This window comes from Malaya genurostris, chromosome 2 (genome assembly GCF_030247185.1).
Source record: "Malaya genurostris strain Urasoe2022 chromosome 2, Malgen_1.1, whole genome shotgun sequence".
NCBI lineage: Eukaryota > Metazoa > Arthropoda > Insecta > Diptera > Culicidae > Malaya > Malaya genurostris.
In genome coordinates this window covers 47932034-47947973 of record NC_080571.1, presented here as the reverse complement: position 1 = coordinate 47947973, position 15940 = coordinate 47932034, and the positions used below count along the sequence as shown (strand labels likewise).

Genomic DNA, 15940 nt, shown 5'->3' with positions numbered 1-15940 from the left:
GAATGGAAATCATGCAATATCACATCACCAACCACATCACATCGGCGAATAATTGGAGTAGAAACTCTTGATGTACTATTTACTAGAAATAACGAATTTGTTGTGTTGACGCGATCAAAGCAACCGATTTAAAATAGACAAAAATGACGAAAATTAATGTCGTTTCCGCTTGAGAAAACTGAAACTGACCCAGAGTAGTTTCATCAAACAAACACTTCTAACGAAACTGTGTTGGTTCCGGACTTCGCAACGGGGATCTGAGCAAGCCTGATATGAAAACCAGGTTCGAAACTGACTCGATTTTCAGTTCAACAATGTTGAAACTAGCATCAAACAAAGCAGTTAGGGTGGAAACTGGGTTAGGTTTGGCATGAAGCGAAAACGACATAATCACCCTTATTATGAATTGATTGTATTGATTTTTCGATCGTATTTGTATTCCCAATAACTCTAGCAAAATAAAAGGTAGCTAGGAATCACATTCGATCGAAAAACCAATACGTCGTTATTCAGAATAAAGGGCTCTCCGCATTTGGCCGATCCGACCGATCCGAGTTCTCCGGCATCAACTTTTTTCTGCTTCGGCTATGGCTGAGCTACCGGTGTGCGCATGCATAGATACGACGGGCCCGTCATAAAATTCATATCTTTGGTAACGATATTCCTTACCGAGTTTTTCGCATCGTAGCGACGGCCCGTACAGAAAGAATGTAAACGAGAGAGCAAGAGCGAAAAGAACTTGTGGAGCATGGGTTTTGTAAGCGTTCGAACGTGTGTGCATGTGCAGCTCAACCATAGCCGAAGCCGAAAAAAAGTCAACGCCAGAGAGCTCGGATCGGTCGGATCAGCCAAATGCGGAGAGCCCTTTAAAAGGGTGAATATTCCTCTCAGTTCCACTCGCAAGTTGTGAATACGGCTTGCTCGAATGATTGCTTCAACATTATCGCTCTCTCGGAGAATTGGAATGTGCGATATCCGTTCCAGGTTTTGGATATTCAACTACGAAGACGTAACGATGACTACGAGACGTAAAGACTGTCCCAGAAAGTATGGACGCACTTTGATTTCGCTGTAAATAATTCACAAGTGTTAGATATTCAAATTTTATTCGATATACTGATAATATTAGACTACAACAACAGAATATTATTCTCAACATTTGCTACTTAGCCATTGTAGACTATTGCGAACGTTCATCATTAAATTCCGTACAGACTTCTTGGCGACAAGTTTTGACACTTTTTTCCAATCTTTCTCGAACTGTTGAATGGTTTCGGCTGCCGAGACATGTTTCCTAAGATGTGCCTTCGTTAATGCCCAAAATTCCTCGATTGGTCGAAGTTGTGGGCAATTTGGTGGATTCATGTCTTTTGGGACGAAAGTGACATTTTTGGTAGTATACCAATCTACCGTTGATTTCGAGTAGTGGCAAGAAGCAAGATCTGGCCAAAAGACAACAGGATCCTTGTGGCTTCGAAGTCGTTTTTGTAAACATTCCTTGATGTATATTTGGCTGTTCATTGAAGCAGTGGTGACGAAGGGCTTCGAAATCTTACCGCAGCTACAAATTGCTTGCCAGACCATAGCTTTCTTACCAAAATTTTCTACTTCAATCGATGTCTCGGACTGGTTTAACATTTGCCCTTCTCTCACCGTATAATATTGTGGTCCCGGCAAGGATTTGTAATCGAGTTTCACGTAGGTTTCGTCGTCCATGATTATGCAGTTCAAATTACCAGCAAGAATCGTATTGTACAGCTTTCGAACCCTCGGCCTGATCGATGCTTCTTGTTTCGGACTACGTTTTGGTTGTTCCTGCTTCTTATAGGTTCGAAGATTGAAACGTTCCTTAGCACGAAGAACATTTGACTTCGAAGTGCCCACTTATTTGGCCACATCCCGAACTGAAACCTCCTTTTTTTCCTCGAACGCCTTCAGTATACGTTTATCCAACTGAGGGTTAGCAGGACCTTTTTTTCGACCCGTTTTCGGTTTATCCTCAAAGGTGTTATCCTCACCCAACTTCCTGATTGCTTTTCGCACGGCTTTTACACTTACTCCTTCCATTTTTGCTATCTTTCTAAGTGACAGTCCGCGTTCTGTGCACCATTTGTACACAATTTTTCGACGTTGTTCTGCTGAAAGTCCACGCATTTCGAAACAAACTAATGAAAACGGTTAAACAACTGCACAAGTGGTTAGAGAAGAGTGTAAACAACAGGACGCAGCCATAAAAATTGATAGATTCTGAACCAATTTGAAATGACAGCGATTTTTGGTTGCGTCCATACTTTCTGGGACATCTTTAATACTTTGTTCATAAATTCAAAATTCAAAAAAAAAAATTCAAATCTTTGCAAGGTACGCGAGCAATGATGAAAGTGTAGAGAAAATCTGAAAAGAAGTTAATTAAATTTATGATTTTAGCTCACCTGTGAAAATGAAAATTTTCAGATAATGTTTCACTGTTGTTTCAAAAATTTACAATTTAAATAATAATATCAGGTGTACAACTTTGCTTCCGCCGTTTTCCGATAGGTGGCTGTGCCGGCTGGAGCTGGTTAAAATACATAGATGATAATGCCTTTAAAGTGAGTGTGTGCAGTGCCTAACGAATTGTCATCGCCGTTTCAGTGACAGTTGTTCTTGTTTTCGTATTATTCACGCTCGAAATTGTCTGTTTATGTGCCCAATTCTCGCCATTTGCGGGAAGTTTTACTGTTCTGTTACAATTCGAAAAAATGCAACTGAAGCGCATCGAATGTTTTCAGAAACTTACGGTGATGCTGCTCTGAGTAAAGGAACATGTCGGGAGTGGTTTCAACGTTTTAAAAATGGTGATTTCGATGTCGAAGACAAACATTATGATGGAAGAGAAAAAACCTTCGAGGATGAAAAACATTTTACTACGAGCTCATAAAACCGGGTGAAACCATCACAGGAGATCGTTACCGAACGCAACTGATGCGCCTTAGTCGCGCGCTAAAAGAAAAGCGGCCACAGTATCAAGAGCGACATGGCAAAGTTATCCTCCAACACGACAATGCTTGGCCTCACGTCGCAGAAGTGGTCAAAAAGTACCTGGAAACGCTGAAATGGAAAGCCTTGCCCCACACGCCGTATTCCCCAGATGTCGCCCATTCTGACTTCCACCTATTCCGTTCGATGGCACACGGCCTGGCAGATCAACATTTTTAATCCTTCGAAGAGTTGGAAAAATGGATTGCTTCATGGATAGCGTCAAAAAAGGACTCCTTTTTTCGAGCCGGGATCCGAAAATTTCCGGAAATATGGGAGAAACTTTTTATAGAACACTTTTTATAGAATTTCAAGATCTTTCATTTGCTTCTCAGTTCGTGAAAATCGTGAATTTTCGGAGAAAATTGAGTGCGCATTTTTCAATAAATTTGCACATATTTCCTTGTAATTCCGGAACCGGAAGTCGGATCCAAATGAAATTCAAGGAAATTGTATGAGGCCATTAGGTCTTTCATTTGAATCTAAGTTCGTGAAAATCGGTTCAGAAATCTCTGAGAAAATTGAGTGATATTATTTGTCACACACACACACACACACACACACACACACACACACACACACACACACACACACACACACACACACACACACACACACACACACACACACACACACACACACACACACACACACACACACACATTTTGTGATCTCGACGAACTGAGTCGAATGGTATATGACACTCGCCCTCCGGGCCTGGGTTGTAAAGTCGGTTTTCACAGCGATTGCATAGCCTTTCTATATGAGAAAGGAAAAAATTCAACAGTAGAAGTATGCTTAATTGATTGTTTTTAAACATTAACAACTGGGCGAAGATGACGATAAGGGTGAGTCAAAAGGAAGAATAAGAAGCCAAGGGGGACGGGTATAGCGTGATGGGTAAGTCGATGCCTTTCACACCGCCCGCCTGGGTTCGAAAACACTAATGAATATTTCGACGTGACATACTAGACAACCTAGAAAAAAAATTTTCGACGGATAATGGTCCACCTAACTATTTTTTTTGAACTAGCGGTTATTTCGACATTGGTAACCTTAATATCACTTCTGATTTGACAGAAACTTAGTTTTATCCTTCCGCTGAACGAAACTGGTTGTGTATACGCTTTAGAAACGTGTGAAAATAGTGCAGCTTCACTTTGAAAATCAACTTGAAGAAGACGCCGATTTTAGCGAAAAAATCATCTTCTCGGATGTTGGCACATTTTCATCTCGGCGGGTATGTTAACAAATAAAATTGTCGCATCTGGGAGACGAAAAACCCGCCCCTTATCATGGAGAAGTCGATGCATCCTCAGAGAGTGACTGTTTGGTGCGGATTTTGGTCTGTCGGCATCATTGGGCTATTTTGCGATTAGCGATTGGTTCTTCCCGTTACTTGAAGAGTAAGACTTGGACACCATTTGGTTCCAACAAGACGGCGCTCCGTTCTACACAGCCAACGCTACGATCGATCTTCTGCGCACAGTCTTCAATGATCGAATTATCAGTCGAAATTCGGATGTCGTTTGGCCGCCTCGGAGCTGTGATTCGACGCCATTAGACTATTATCTTTGGGGGGCTGTCAGAGATAAGTGTTATGTGGACAAGCCAGATACAATTCAAGACTTGAAGGATAACATTCGTGCAACCATAGCTGAAATAAAGCTGCATACAATCGAAAATGTACTAAAAAACTGGACCGACCGTATGGCGTACTGCAAGGCCAGCCGAGGCAGACATTTGAATGCAATTATATTCCACAATTAACCGGAAGGATTGTACTTTAATATGAAAAAATAAATTATGAAATCGGATGAACCGTTTGTGTTTTATTGCATGTTTTAAAAAAGTTACATGGCGGACCCTGTATAATTTAAAAGTTTTACAACTTTTTACCCACGGTAGTAACTCTAAAACTATCGAAGGCGGGGTGCTCATCGCAGTGCATCGTCGTTTGAAGGCTCAGCTGATCGCAATTGCACGTGGGTCTGCTTATATCGATCTTGATTAGGAACCAACACCGAACATTGCTTGTTTTATAACCGACGAAATTACACCAATATCCCAAATGTATGCAATTGTACAAAGGAACATACTTGCGATACGATTTTGATAATCAAGTCTCTCTTCGTCAAGCTTGTGTTCAAGTTGTATGCAAGCAGTTATTTTCATAGCGTTAAGTTTCTCTACCATTCTGCGATTTCGGTTGAAGCGATAAACGTTTTCTCATTATCAATCGAGTTCATCTTATATAAATTATAAATAAATCTTAAGTACTCAACATTTACGCTGGGTAGGTGTCAATTTCTCAGACAAAACGACATAACATGGAATTTCATCCGAGCTTGCATGACACAAACATACCAATTAAAGCTACAAATCGTTTTAGTGCACTTTTTGCCTCTAGCATGCTACGCGTAGGACTGAAACGTTAGCTATAATTCCGCTTCTATTTATAGATTCGCGTGCTTCGGTTCGTTTTTGCATTGATTGACCAATCAGAGCGATGCTTTCCCTTCGATATATCGCTTACTCCTTCAAAACCGTCGTCTATGGCAGGGAAATCCGGTATGCCGGAAAATTTTCACAGACAAATAGCACACTGCTCGCTACTAATCAAAATTTCAGCCATATGTAATTGAAAATACGTGGATTGATACATTCAAATCGAAACTTAAAAATATTTCCAATCAAATGATGAAATAATATTAATAATTGATACAAAATAGACTAAGCTGTAAGTGTTTAAAACCTGACCACATTTCTACGTTTATTTTTTCTTGAGTTTCTGATTTGCACTCCTATATAGAAAATAAAGATGTGTTCCACATCAAGAAAAACAACAAAATCAATTTATGGGCCAAGTACAATGTTGTGGTACCCACACTTGGTGAACCAAAACTAAAAATAGTGGGAACGAGTGATCGATAATCCTCTGATGTGTTTATTGATCTTTCAAAAAGGCGGGTGGGTAATGAAATTCCCGGGTTGGCGGTTTAATGCATAGGGCACTGGTCTTACAAACCAGTTGTCGTATGTTCGAGCCCCGACCTTGAAGGATTCGTAGTGTCAGTAGGATCGTAACACCAGCCATGCAATGGTTCTGTACACTCTGAATCGGCTGCGAAGTCTGTTGAGACAGAAGATCAAATTCCACTACAGGGATGTAATACCAAGGCTTTGCTTTGCTTTGGGTGGGTAATGTCAGAGTCATAACTGGGAGACGTGAACACGAATAAAAGCGATATGCTTCTTTCCCATATTCGAATATCAATAACCTTACCTATTAGTTAGTGTAATAACTCCAAATACTAACAACGCTAGGTGAAACTCAAGTAAGATAATCAAATGGATTATATTTCTGAACTCTCTCGGTACATAGCAAGCAAACTTATTCTTTCTCTGTTGAGAGTGAAACTCTCTTCTGAGTCTTGATTTATTCAGCACCTACATTACAGCAAAAGCATCATATTACCAAGACATCCAGCTCTCACATTTCCCGAACAAATCATTGGCAACATTCTTTTGTCGTGAATACGACTTACTTTACTATGGGGCGCCTTTTCAAAATTTACCCTCTGAGAGAGTGATAAGTTTTTGATCGTGAATATCTCCTGTTATATCTAACGAATCAACATAATTCTTGCTACATGCCATCGGAAATATGATCACAATTTTATGATAAAACTTTCAGTTGTGTGACATATTCTTAAATAGTTCACAATTAAACTTTTCTGAAATGTTTGGTATAAACGAGTATCAAAGAAGATAATTCATAAGGCGCGTTTGCCTTTCTCGTATTTTGAAAGCTCATAGCTCAGTGATCTGTAGAAGGATTTATATAATCTAACTACCAATAGAATCGAAAATCTTCAACTTGAACGTGTATTACAACAATATTGAAGTTTTTCAATAGTACACTATTGAAAACCCTGTTTGATTTAACCCATGACAGCACCAGCCAATCATAACGCGAGATGTCTGTATCTATACAAGAGCATCCATATAAAAGTTGAATGGTTCATTTTTCCTACCATTTGCTGAGCAACTCTTCCCGAAACAAGACACGCGACAGCAACATCGAGGACCTGTCGTCTCATTGTTTCCCGATATGAATGCACGAGACACTGTTAGCACAATGACACCGAAAAAGGCAGCCAAAAAGTCCAGCAAGGCCCAATGCCGAAGCAAGACACACACGAGAACCATCTCAGATCTCAATATTTCCTACCAAAAGATTCATCAAGATGGGAGTTAAAATAATTTGCACCGTCACTAACACATTCAATTACGAACGGCAATGCGAAAGCGAAAGTGATGATTTTGAACACATCTTTATACTAGTTTACAAATATGCCGTGCGAAACAGAGTTGCCACAGATCAATATGTATTTTTGTCGCGATTACTTTAGTATGCGGCCGAAAACAAAAATTGTTAGAACAAATGTTTCCACTTGATTTGCGCATTCTACTTTTCAGGCGTATCAGAACTGGCTAAACTTAAAGCAATTCTAAATATTTCTTTATCACAGTGATGTGGGCATCCTGAAAAGGACGGGGTTTTCAACGGATGGCCAGCTGCAGATGGCGAGGGATGATTTTCGTTTTCGTTGTCATGGGCAGCGTTATCGGCCAATTCCAACACTTCGGCAACCAAGTACTCCATCACTGCCGCCAGATAGACCGACCGATGCACCAGCACTGACACGCTCGGCGTAGTTCCCCTTCCGAGGCAAACGATGGATTCTGCCGCCAACTGGGCACTTCAGACCAGCACGGTTTAAGCGGGACTTTGCCTTGCCCTTAACTGTTCCTCCTGTGTGCGTGTTTCTGCGTAAAAATTCCACAATACGCAGTTAACAGCTCGACGACCAATTCAGTACTGCTACTGGCTGCCGCTCTGCTAACTCTCTCTTTTATATCGTTTCACTGTTTCCCGTTCTGCGTATAGGAAAGGAATTCTAACAAAGGGGACGTCCATCCACCGCTACCACTAGCACGTATAAAAGGAAATGTGATGTGAGAAATAGCGTCATTTAAGTTAAAGCAGCCACTCTGTACGTACGAGACACCGTCAGAACGATGGCTCCGAAAACAGGTAGAAAAGCAGATTTGTACCATTACTAACACATTCAATTACGAACGGCAATGCGAAAGCGAATGTTGAACACATCTTTATACTAGTATGGGGTCGTGTGAAAATATGCCTTGCGAAACAGGGTTGCCATATATACAGATTAATCTGTATTATCATTATTATTATTATTATTATTATTATTATTATCCTTATTATTATTATTATCAGAATCACTCTTGCATACCGAAGATCGTAGATACGTTTTAGACCAGGCCATTGCAATTGTCTCGTACTGAAATTTCGAGAAGAATCAGATATCTTCGAACTTCATAGCTTCAATAAAAATAAACTACAAATTTGTTGTACCTAGCTTCCTATATTAGCAAATTAAAAAGGATTTGTTTCAAGTTTGGAATATATAGTTGTAGAATAGTAGCTGTTTAATGTAACTAATCTGTACTTTAATGTAGGTGTATCGCTTCAAATTCTATTAGTGAAAAAGAGGAAAGCTTGCACAATTCATACAATCAATCAACTAACTGATATTCGGAAAAGTGATGGGAGCGTGTCAGTTTTTGTCGTGAATACGACTTACTTTACTATGGGGTGCCTTTTCAAAATTTACCCTCTGAGAGAGTGATAAGTTTTTGATCGTGAATATCTATTGTTGTATCTAATGAATCAACATAATTCTTGCGACATGCCATCGGAAATATGATCACAATTTTATGATAAAATTTTCAGTTTTGTGACATAGTCTCAAATAATTCAAAATTAAACTTTTCTGAAATGTTTGGTATAAACGAGTATCAAAGAGGATAATTCATAAGGCGCGTTTGCCTTTCTCGTATTTTGAAAGCTCATAGCTCAGTGATCTGTGGAAGGATTTATATAATCTAACTACCAATAGAATCGAAATTATTCAACTTAAACGTGTATAGCAAAAGCATTGAAGTATTTCAATAGTACACTATTGAAAAACCTGTCTCATTTGATCCGTGTCAACACCAGCCAATCATAACGCGTTCTAAGGAAGAGAACAAAATATCTGCTGCTGTACAACAAATCGTCCGGGAAAAATGTTCCGAAAAGTGGTGAATATCGCAGTGAGTTCCTCAATTTGGTCCTTGTGAATGCTAGAAACGAATCCCTACAACATATTGATAGTTTCTTTCAATGAATTATGCAAATCCGAAATGAAATAATCGACATTAAAATTCTGAATGCGGCTATTTTTATAGCCGTTAGGACCGCCCATTAGTGCAAAAACTACAAACGAAATCACATAAAAGGAAATCTCTTAACAAAAATTCAATCAGTTTGGATTCTATCGCCACTGCGAGCAGATGTGTTTTGTGTCGTCTGCACAATTAGTTTCGCTTTCGACAAGAGCGATTACGTCACAGCTGCCAGTCATTAGCATTGGTGAAAAAACAACGGTGGAGAGCATTGCACAAAATCAGCCGCTCTAATGGCTCTAAAAGTTTTCTAAAGAACTATTAGGATTTGATGTTCGCAAATCGTAGGGAAATATCCTAAGTTTACTGCGAATCAAGAACAGTTTGCTTAGATTTGTGCACTTTTCGCTGTGTGAAATTCACAGTAATCGAGATCAAGTGAAGCCTTCTTTGTTTTTATGAAAAATGTTCCAGAGTTTAATGTCGTAGAAAATTACGCAATTTGACCTTTCTGAATGCTAGAAACGAGTCCCTTCAGCATATTGATAGTTTGTTTCAATAAATTATGCAAATCTGAAATGAAATAATCAACATTAAAATTCTGAATGCGGCTATTTTTATAGCCGTTAGGACCGCCCATTAGTGCAAAAACTACAAACGAAATCAGATAGAAACAAGCATCTCAACAAAAAGTGAAGCCTTCTTTGTTTTTGCGAAAAATGTGCAAAGGGGAATGCTTGCATAATTCATACAATTGATCAACTAATTGATATTCGGAAGTGTTAAGGAACATGTCAGTTGTTTTCGTATTCACGACATCCAGTTATGTCTCTGACATTACCCACCCGCCTTTTTTGCGAGCATGGCGCCCTCAGGTGAGTCCGCATCGAATCTCGTACATAGAAGTAGGGGAGCGAAATGTCAAATTCGTGCGCGCCAAAATTGCAGCACTGCCCGCCCATACAATTGACATGATATGTTGAATGTGATGCCGTGCGATGGCGTTGCTGAACTGAAGATTGATTTCGCTCCAAGCTGATAGGGTCTGATTACAGTTAGGTATGTGAATTTTGCAACTATTACTGCTTCGCTTCCAGAATTGTAACGGGCATCTATACTAAATTATGGCAGTGAAACATATTCTACATCACAAATAACTGAACAAATGAGCGTTAAACAATACCACAAACAATGATATCGTTTTTCTGTTTTTTAAGTTTACATCCTCAGCGACGACGAAAACGGAAAACGGGAGTCGAAACAGTCGAATTTGAATACTTTTTGCTACTATTTTTTTTATCTGCACCAGAACTTGAATTCTGGAGACTCAGGAACTAGACCTGACACTAAAATTCGAAATCTTCGTTAAAAATTCATTTCATAAATTCAGTTACAGAGTTTATTGAGTTGGGCCCATTTTCAGAATCTAAGCTTAAATTCTGAACCTGAATTCTAAGCTGGGATTCCGAACCTGAATTAAGGAACTGAACTCAGTTCCAAAATCTAATTCCAGAACCCAAGTTCCGAATTCAATTCCAGCTTGCAGGTTGTTATTCTAGGCCTAAATTCTGGAAATGAATACTGAAACTGAATTTAGGAAGTAAATGCTGAAAGTGAATTCAGGAGATAAACTATGGTTCAGAAGTCAGTTCCATAATACTGATTCGGAGTTCAGATCTGAAATGTTGTTCCAAGTCCAGAATTCAGTTCTTCAATATTGTGTCAGAATCCCGAATTTGAATTATTGACACAAAATTATGGATGCTTACATAGAGTAAAGTTCTAAATTCAGTTCCAAAATCTGTTCCAGAAACCGATTCCAAAAATCTAGTTCCTGAATTTAGAATTAGGATTCAATTCCAGAGCCTTCACTCTAGCTTTTAAACCTGTATTCTGAAACTAAATTCTAAACCTTAAATTAAATTTAGGTTCTGATTTCAAATCCAAAATTCAGTTTCAGAATTCAGTTCCACAATTCAATCCAAATGGAGCTTTGCATCAAGCTGGTATGCTGAAATTTTGCATTCCGTGTTTCGATCGAGTTCGAGTTTTCCATACAAAAGCATCACCTCGATCGAATTACAAAATGCTAATTTTACATTCGATCGAAATATTCCGATTGGATCGTGGCACAGAATAGGGGCGATATTTATACGAAATCTGAAAAAATGGCAGTTCTTTTAAGGAAAATAAAAGCAAATCCCATCAGTCCATATTTCTTAAAGCCGGGTTTAAATAAACGATATAACATAATTAATATTTTGTCTTTCTTCGAAAATTTCTAGTTTACTGTCCTTCACCTTCCTTCGTCGATTCTGCCATTGGCCCACCTTTACTTCTAGCTTTATGCGCTGTCGCTCTTTTCAGTTTTTCCAGTTCCTGTTGGCTTTGGGGTGGAGATTCGATTTCAATCGTTACGGGACCATCATTCTCAATATGCACCTGCATCAGTGCACCGAATTTACCATCCTTAATCTTAGTCTGCTCGTACTGTGCCGCTAATTTCTGCAGCAGAGTACTGTACAAACATTGTGCTTCCGCACCTTGCATCGCCCTGCTGAAATCCGGTTTGTTTCCCTTCATCCGGTTGTACAGTGTGAACTGGCTGATACAGAGAATCTCCAGCTGCTGGTCCAGGACGCTTTGAGACCACCGTTTCCCGGTAGGGTCTTCGAAAAGTCGAATGTTGAGCAACTTTTTGGCACTATAATAAATGGACAGAATTTAGAAATACTACTATTCAGTTGCAGAAAAACAATGGATAGATATATATATATATATATATATATATATATATATATATATATATATATATATATATATATATATATATATATATATATATATATATATATATATATATATATATATATATATATATATATATATATATATATATATATATATATATATAAACAATTTTGCAAAAAAAAACCTGTTTAGTAGCATAGTGGTCAGGAACTAATGACTGTTTTGTTTTCTATTCATCAGTGCATAACAGTTCATGTTGAACTGACACGCCACTCAGCAGTTCAACGTAACCCGCTAAACAGACGTAAAGTTATCTCTACTTGAGACACTTTGGTTGAATCGAGTTACCGATGAAGTTCCGAACGTAAATAAGTTTATGACATGCTGGTCGTTTTCAGTTAGTAGTCGTTTAGAGGTTACAAAGTGAGTTTCAGAATTGAATTGCGTAGCAATCGTACAAAGCTAAATACGTGCGGAAGTTCTGCTCAATTAGGTTCTTATCTGAGTTGTTTCTCGTTTAGAGTAGTTCAATTAGCAAAACAATTTCTTCGGATAGGAAGTGCTGCACGATTAATTCCCGTCTCTGTAACATTTTTTTCGCATTTTTTTCATTTCAACTATTTCGGTTATCAACATTTCTTCATTCAATGTTTTCCGCTGATTGAAGTCGATAACATTGAATTGCTCAGAATAGCTTTCGAAACCAATTCAGTATATTCAAAAACACTCTGTAAACTCTGTTATCTTTGAATAGATACTTACAGCCAATCTACGTCGTTAGCATTATCCTCGTTCGAGATTCCAACGAGCACGCACAGTCCCTTGCCAATTGAGCTAATGAGTTCCTCGCCGACTGCAATGGTCAAAGTGAACAGTATGCATCAGATTTATGCCCCGTTTACACTTCTGCTGGCAGCATGCTGGTGTCAGTGTACTGCCCTCTTATGAAAAAAACGTTCAACGGTGTCCTTCGTTGGTCTAATACTTTGGATCATTGGACCACAGTTGAACGTTTTTTCCTAAGAGGGCAGTACACTGACACCAGCATGCTGGCAGCCAGCAGAAGTGTAAACGGGGCATTAAAAAGAATTTCAACAATAGATTTGTATTTACTATTTTCCAACAATGACATACTTGTTAATAAGCGTTGAACTTTACTGATATATTGTAACTGTTATTCGTGTGTACAAAAAACAAAACGGTAAGCAGTAATTGGAAACCCCTGAATGATACTATAATTCGATACCAACATATAGAAAGGTTATAGGATCGGATCTTGTAAAAATTACATAAAACTAATACCACATTTCTATCTACAAGGTGATATCAACCATTGCTTTCATGTTGTAGAGCCGACCAATGGGCTTTTTTTTGCAACATTTACAACTCAAAAATCACCCCTTTTTCGATTTGTTTACTTCTATGCTCCCCGTGTGAATTATGAAGTTACGCCCTCGCGCATTTTTTCGTGAAATTAGTTGATATTCGTGACTGAGACAAATCTGCGGGTAATTCTATGGTCTCATTTACTATTTCCAGTAGTAAAAAGTTCGGAAACCATATAAAATAACGAAAATAAATAGTTTCGCCCTTTCTTTCTAGCAGTTGAAGAATCGCCCCTTCTTGTTGACATGGAACACGAAGGGCGAAACATACGTAAACAAATAAACAGTTTCGCCCTTTAGTTCTTTGTATTACTTCAGATTGAGATTTTTGCAGAATTCGAATTTTTAGGAAAAAAATTACGATTTAAAAGCACTTATCCGTGAGAGAGATGCTCGATTTGTTTACTTTGGTAAATCCGATTTTCATTTGATATCAGCTCAATTTCCCGTTGAGGGCTCCATCACTTCCTTTACAAATATATAAAATCTAAGTAATTGACGATGCTACAACTTCTGAATGGACACAAATCCATCAGAAATCAATTGCAAAATTTGGTAATCATATTTCGCAACGAATTTTGCAATTGAATTCTCTTAGATTACAACTAAACACCTACTTATTCACCTGTTACTTTTGCTGCTGTAACACGCTGAATAATAGCCTTCATGGCAATGAAATCATTCACCTTTTTTCCTTAAACTAGGTAAAATAAGGGATTACAAACTTTTATGGTCCCAAAAACAATTAATATACCGGCTTATTGTGAAAGGTTCTGTTTTGACTTTTCTAGCTGTCATGCTACTCGGATTGGTTTGTCAATTTCTCGAAGACAGGGTCGATTTCGGGTTGAATTAAATTATAATACAGTGTACTTGCATGCAATGTTACCCGCTTGTAAAGAACTGCGGTAGCCGGCAGAAACTTGACTGGATTCTAGTAGCTGTCGAAACAGCACAGGCAGAATATGTTCATTCTCTTTCTAGATGTGTCCTGCAAATTCGCTATTCTCCCATTCCTTTTGCTCCGCTTCATGTGATATTCGTGAACTTCCTTCGATATCTCGAATGCGGACTAACCAAGATTCTAATTAAAGGTTATGGTCCCATACAAAAATCCTGAAAATACATAGAGGGAGAGGAAGGAAATATAGAATTCGTGCGCGCCAAATTAGCAGCACTGCGCACCTATACAATTGACATGATATATTGAATGTGATGCCGTGCGATGGCGTTGTTCAACTAAAGATTGACTTCGCTTCAAGCTGACAGGGTCTGATGCAGGTCAACTCTTTGTTAACTTGTCATACACTTTTTGCGAACAGAGATGCCAGATATTTTCATAGAAAATCTGTATTGTTTTGTATATAAAAACCTGTATTTATCTGTATTCTCCAATTAAATAAAATTTTGGAAAAGTTTGTACTAGCTTGGATGTCTGTTCTGTATGAGCATGTAAAAATCTGTATAAATGGCATCTCTGTTTGCGAGCTCGAATGACAGTTACACTTCAAACAAAGCAAAACTAGGTTGGATTACCTTAAAATTACCCAAACTTATCTAGACTAGTTGGGATTAAATGAGATTAGAGAAGATTATTTTGGAATGAAATGAGTTTTTTAGTATGAGATTGTCTAGAGTTTAGAGTCATTTGCCCCTTGTTGATATCCAACTTCCCGTACCAGAACTGTACTATGACACAACATAAAAATCTTTAAAAAAATTATAAATTTTACTAAAAACTACAAGGATCAACTCATGGGGTTGTTCGAGCCGTTGATGTGGAACAAGGCAACCAACATTTCTAATGATCGATATTTTCAATTAATCGTCACACTTTTGAATCCGCAAATGCACGAGAGTCTGCTTAGATTGATTTTTATTAGGAACCAACACCGAACACGCGAACCCAGAATATAGACTCTAATAGTCGTGATTTGTATTTGTTCCGTAGCCGACGAAATTACATCGATAGCCCAAATGTATGCAATTATATGTTTGTACATGCTTGCGATACGGATATCGATATTTAAGCTTCTCTTCGCCAAGCTTGTGTTCAAGTTTTGTATGCAAGCAGCTATTTTTATAGCGTTTCTCTACCATTACTATCCTTCTGCGATTTTGGTTGAAGCGATAAACTTTATCTCATCATCAATCGAGTTCATCTTATATACATTAGAAATTAATCTTATGCACTCAAAATTTACCCTGGGGTAGTTGCCATTTTCTCAGGCGAAACGACATAACATGGAATTTCATCCGATCTTGCATGACACAAGATCAAAGCATACCAGTTAAAGCTTCAAATCGTTTTATGGTACTTTTTGTCTTGCTGTCTAGCAACAACCTACCTTTAGCATGCTACGCGTAGGACTGAAATGTTAGCTATAATTATGCTTCTATTTATAGATTCGCGTGCTTCCAACAACTTCGCTTTTAGATCGATTGACCAATCAGAGCGATGCTTTCCAATTGATATATCGCTTACTCCTTCAAAACCGTCGACTATGGCAGGGAAATCCGATATGCCG

General features: G+C 38.4%; 1 protein-coding gene across 2 annotated transcripts; it reads right to left on the bottom strand.

Moving 5' to 3' along the window:
- Positions 1–11483: 11483 nt before the first annotated feature.
- LOC131429799 (D-aminoacyl-tRNA deacylase) lies at positions 11484–14198 on the bottom strand. Of its 2 annotated transcripts, XM_058594171.1 has the most exons (4): positions 14167–14198; positions 14038–14112; positions 12790–12880; positions 11484–11980 (listed from the first exon to the last, which is right to left on the bottom strand). In XM_058594171.1, exons 2-4 carry the CDS (start codon positions 14078–14080, stop codon positions 11563–11565), a joined length of 552 nt encoding a protein of 183 aa, XP_058450154.1. In that variant the 5' UTR covers positions 14081–14112; positions 14167–14198; the 3' UTR covers positions 11484–11562. The 2 variants fall into 2 exon arrangements, with proteins under 2 accessions (XP_058450154.1, XP_058450152.1); XM_058594169.1 differs by having other exon boundaries at positions 14038–14179.
- Positions 14199–15940: the final 1742 nt, after the last annotated feature.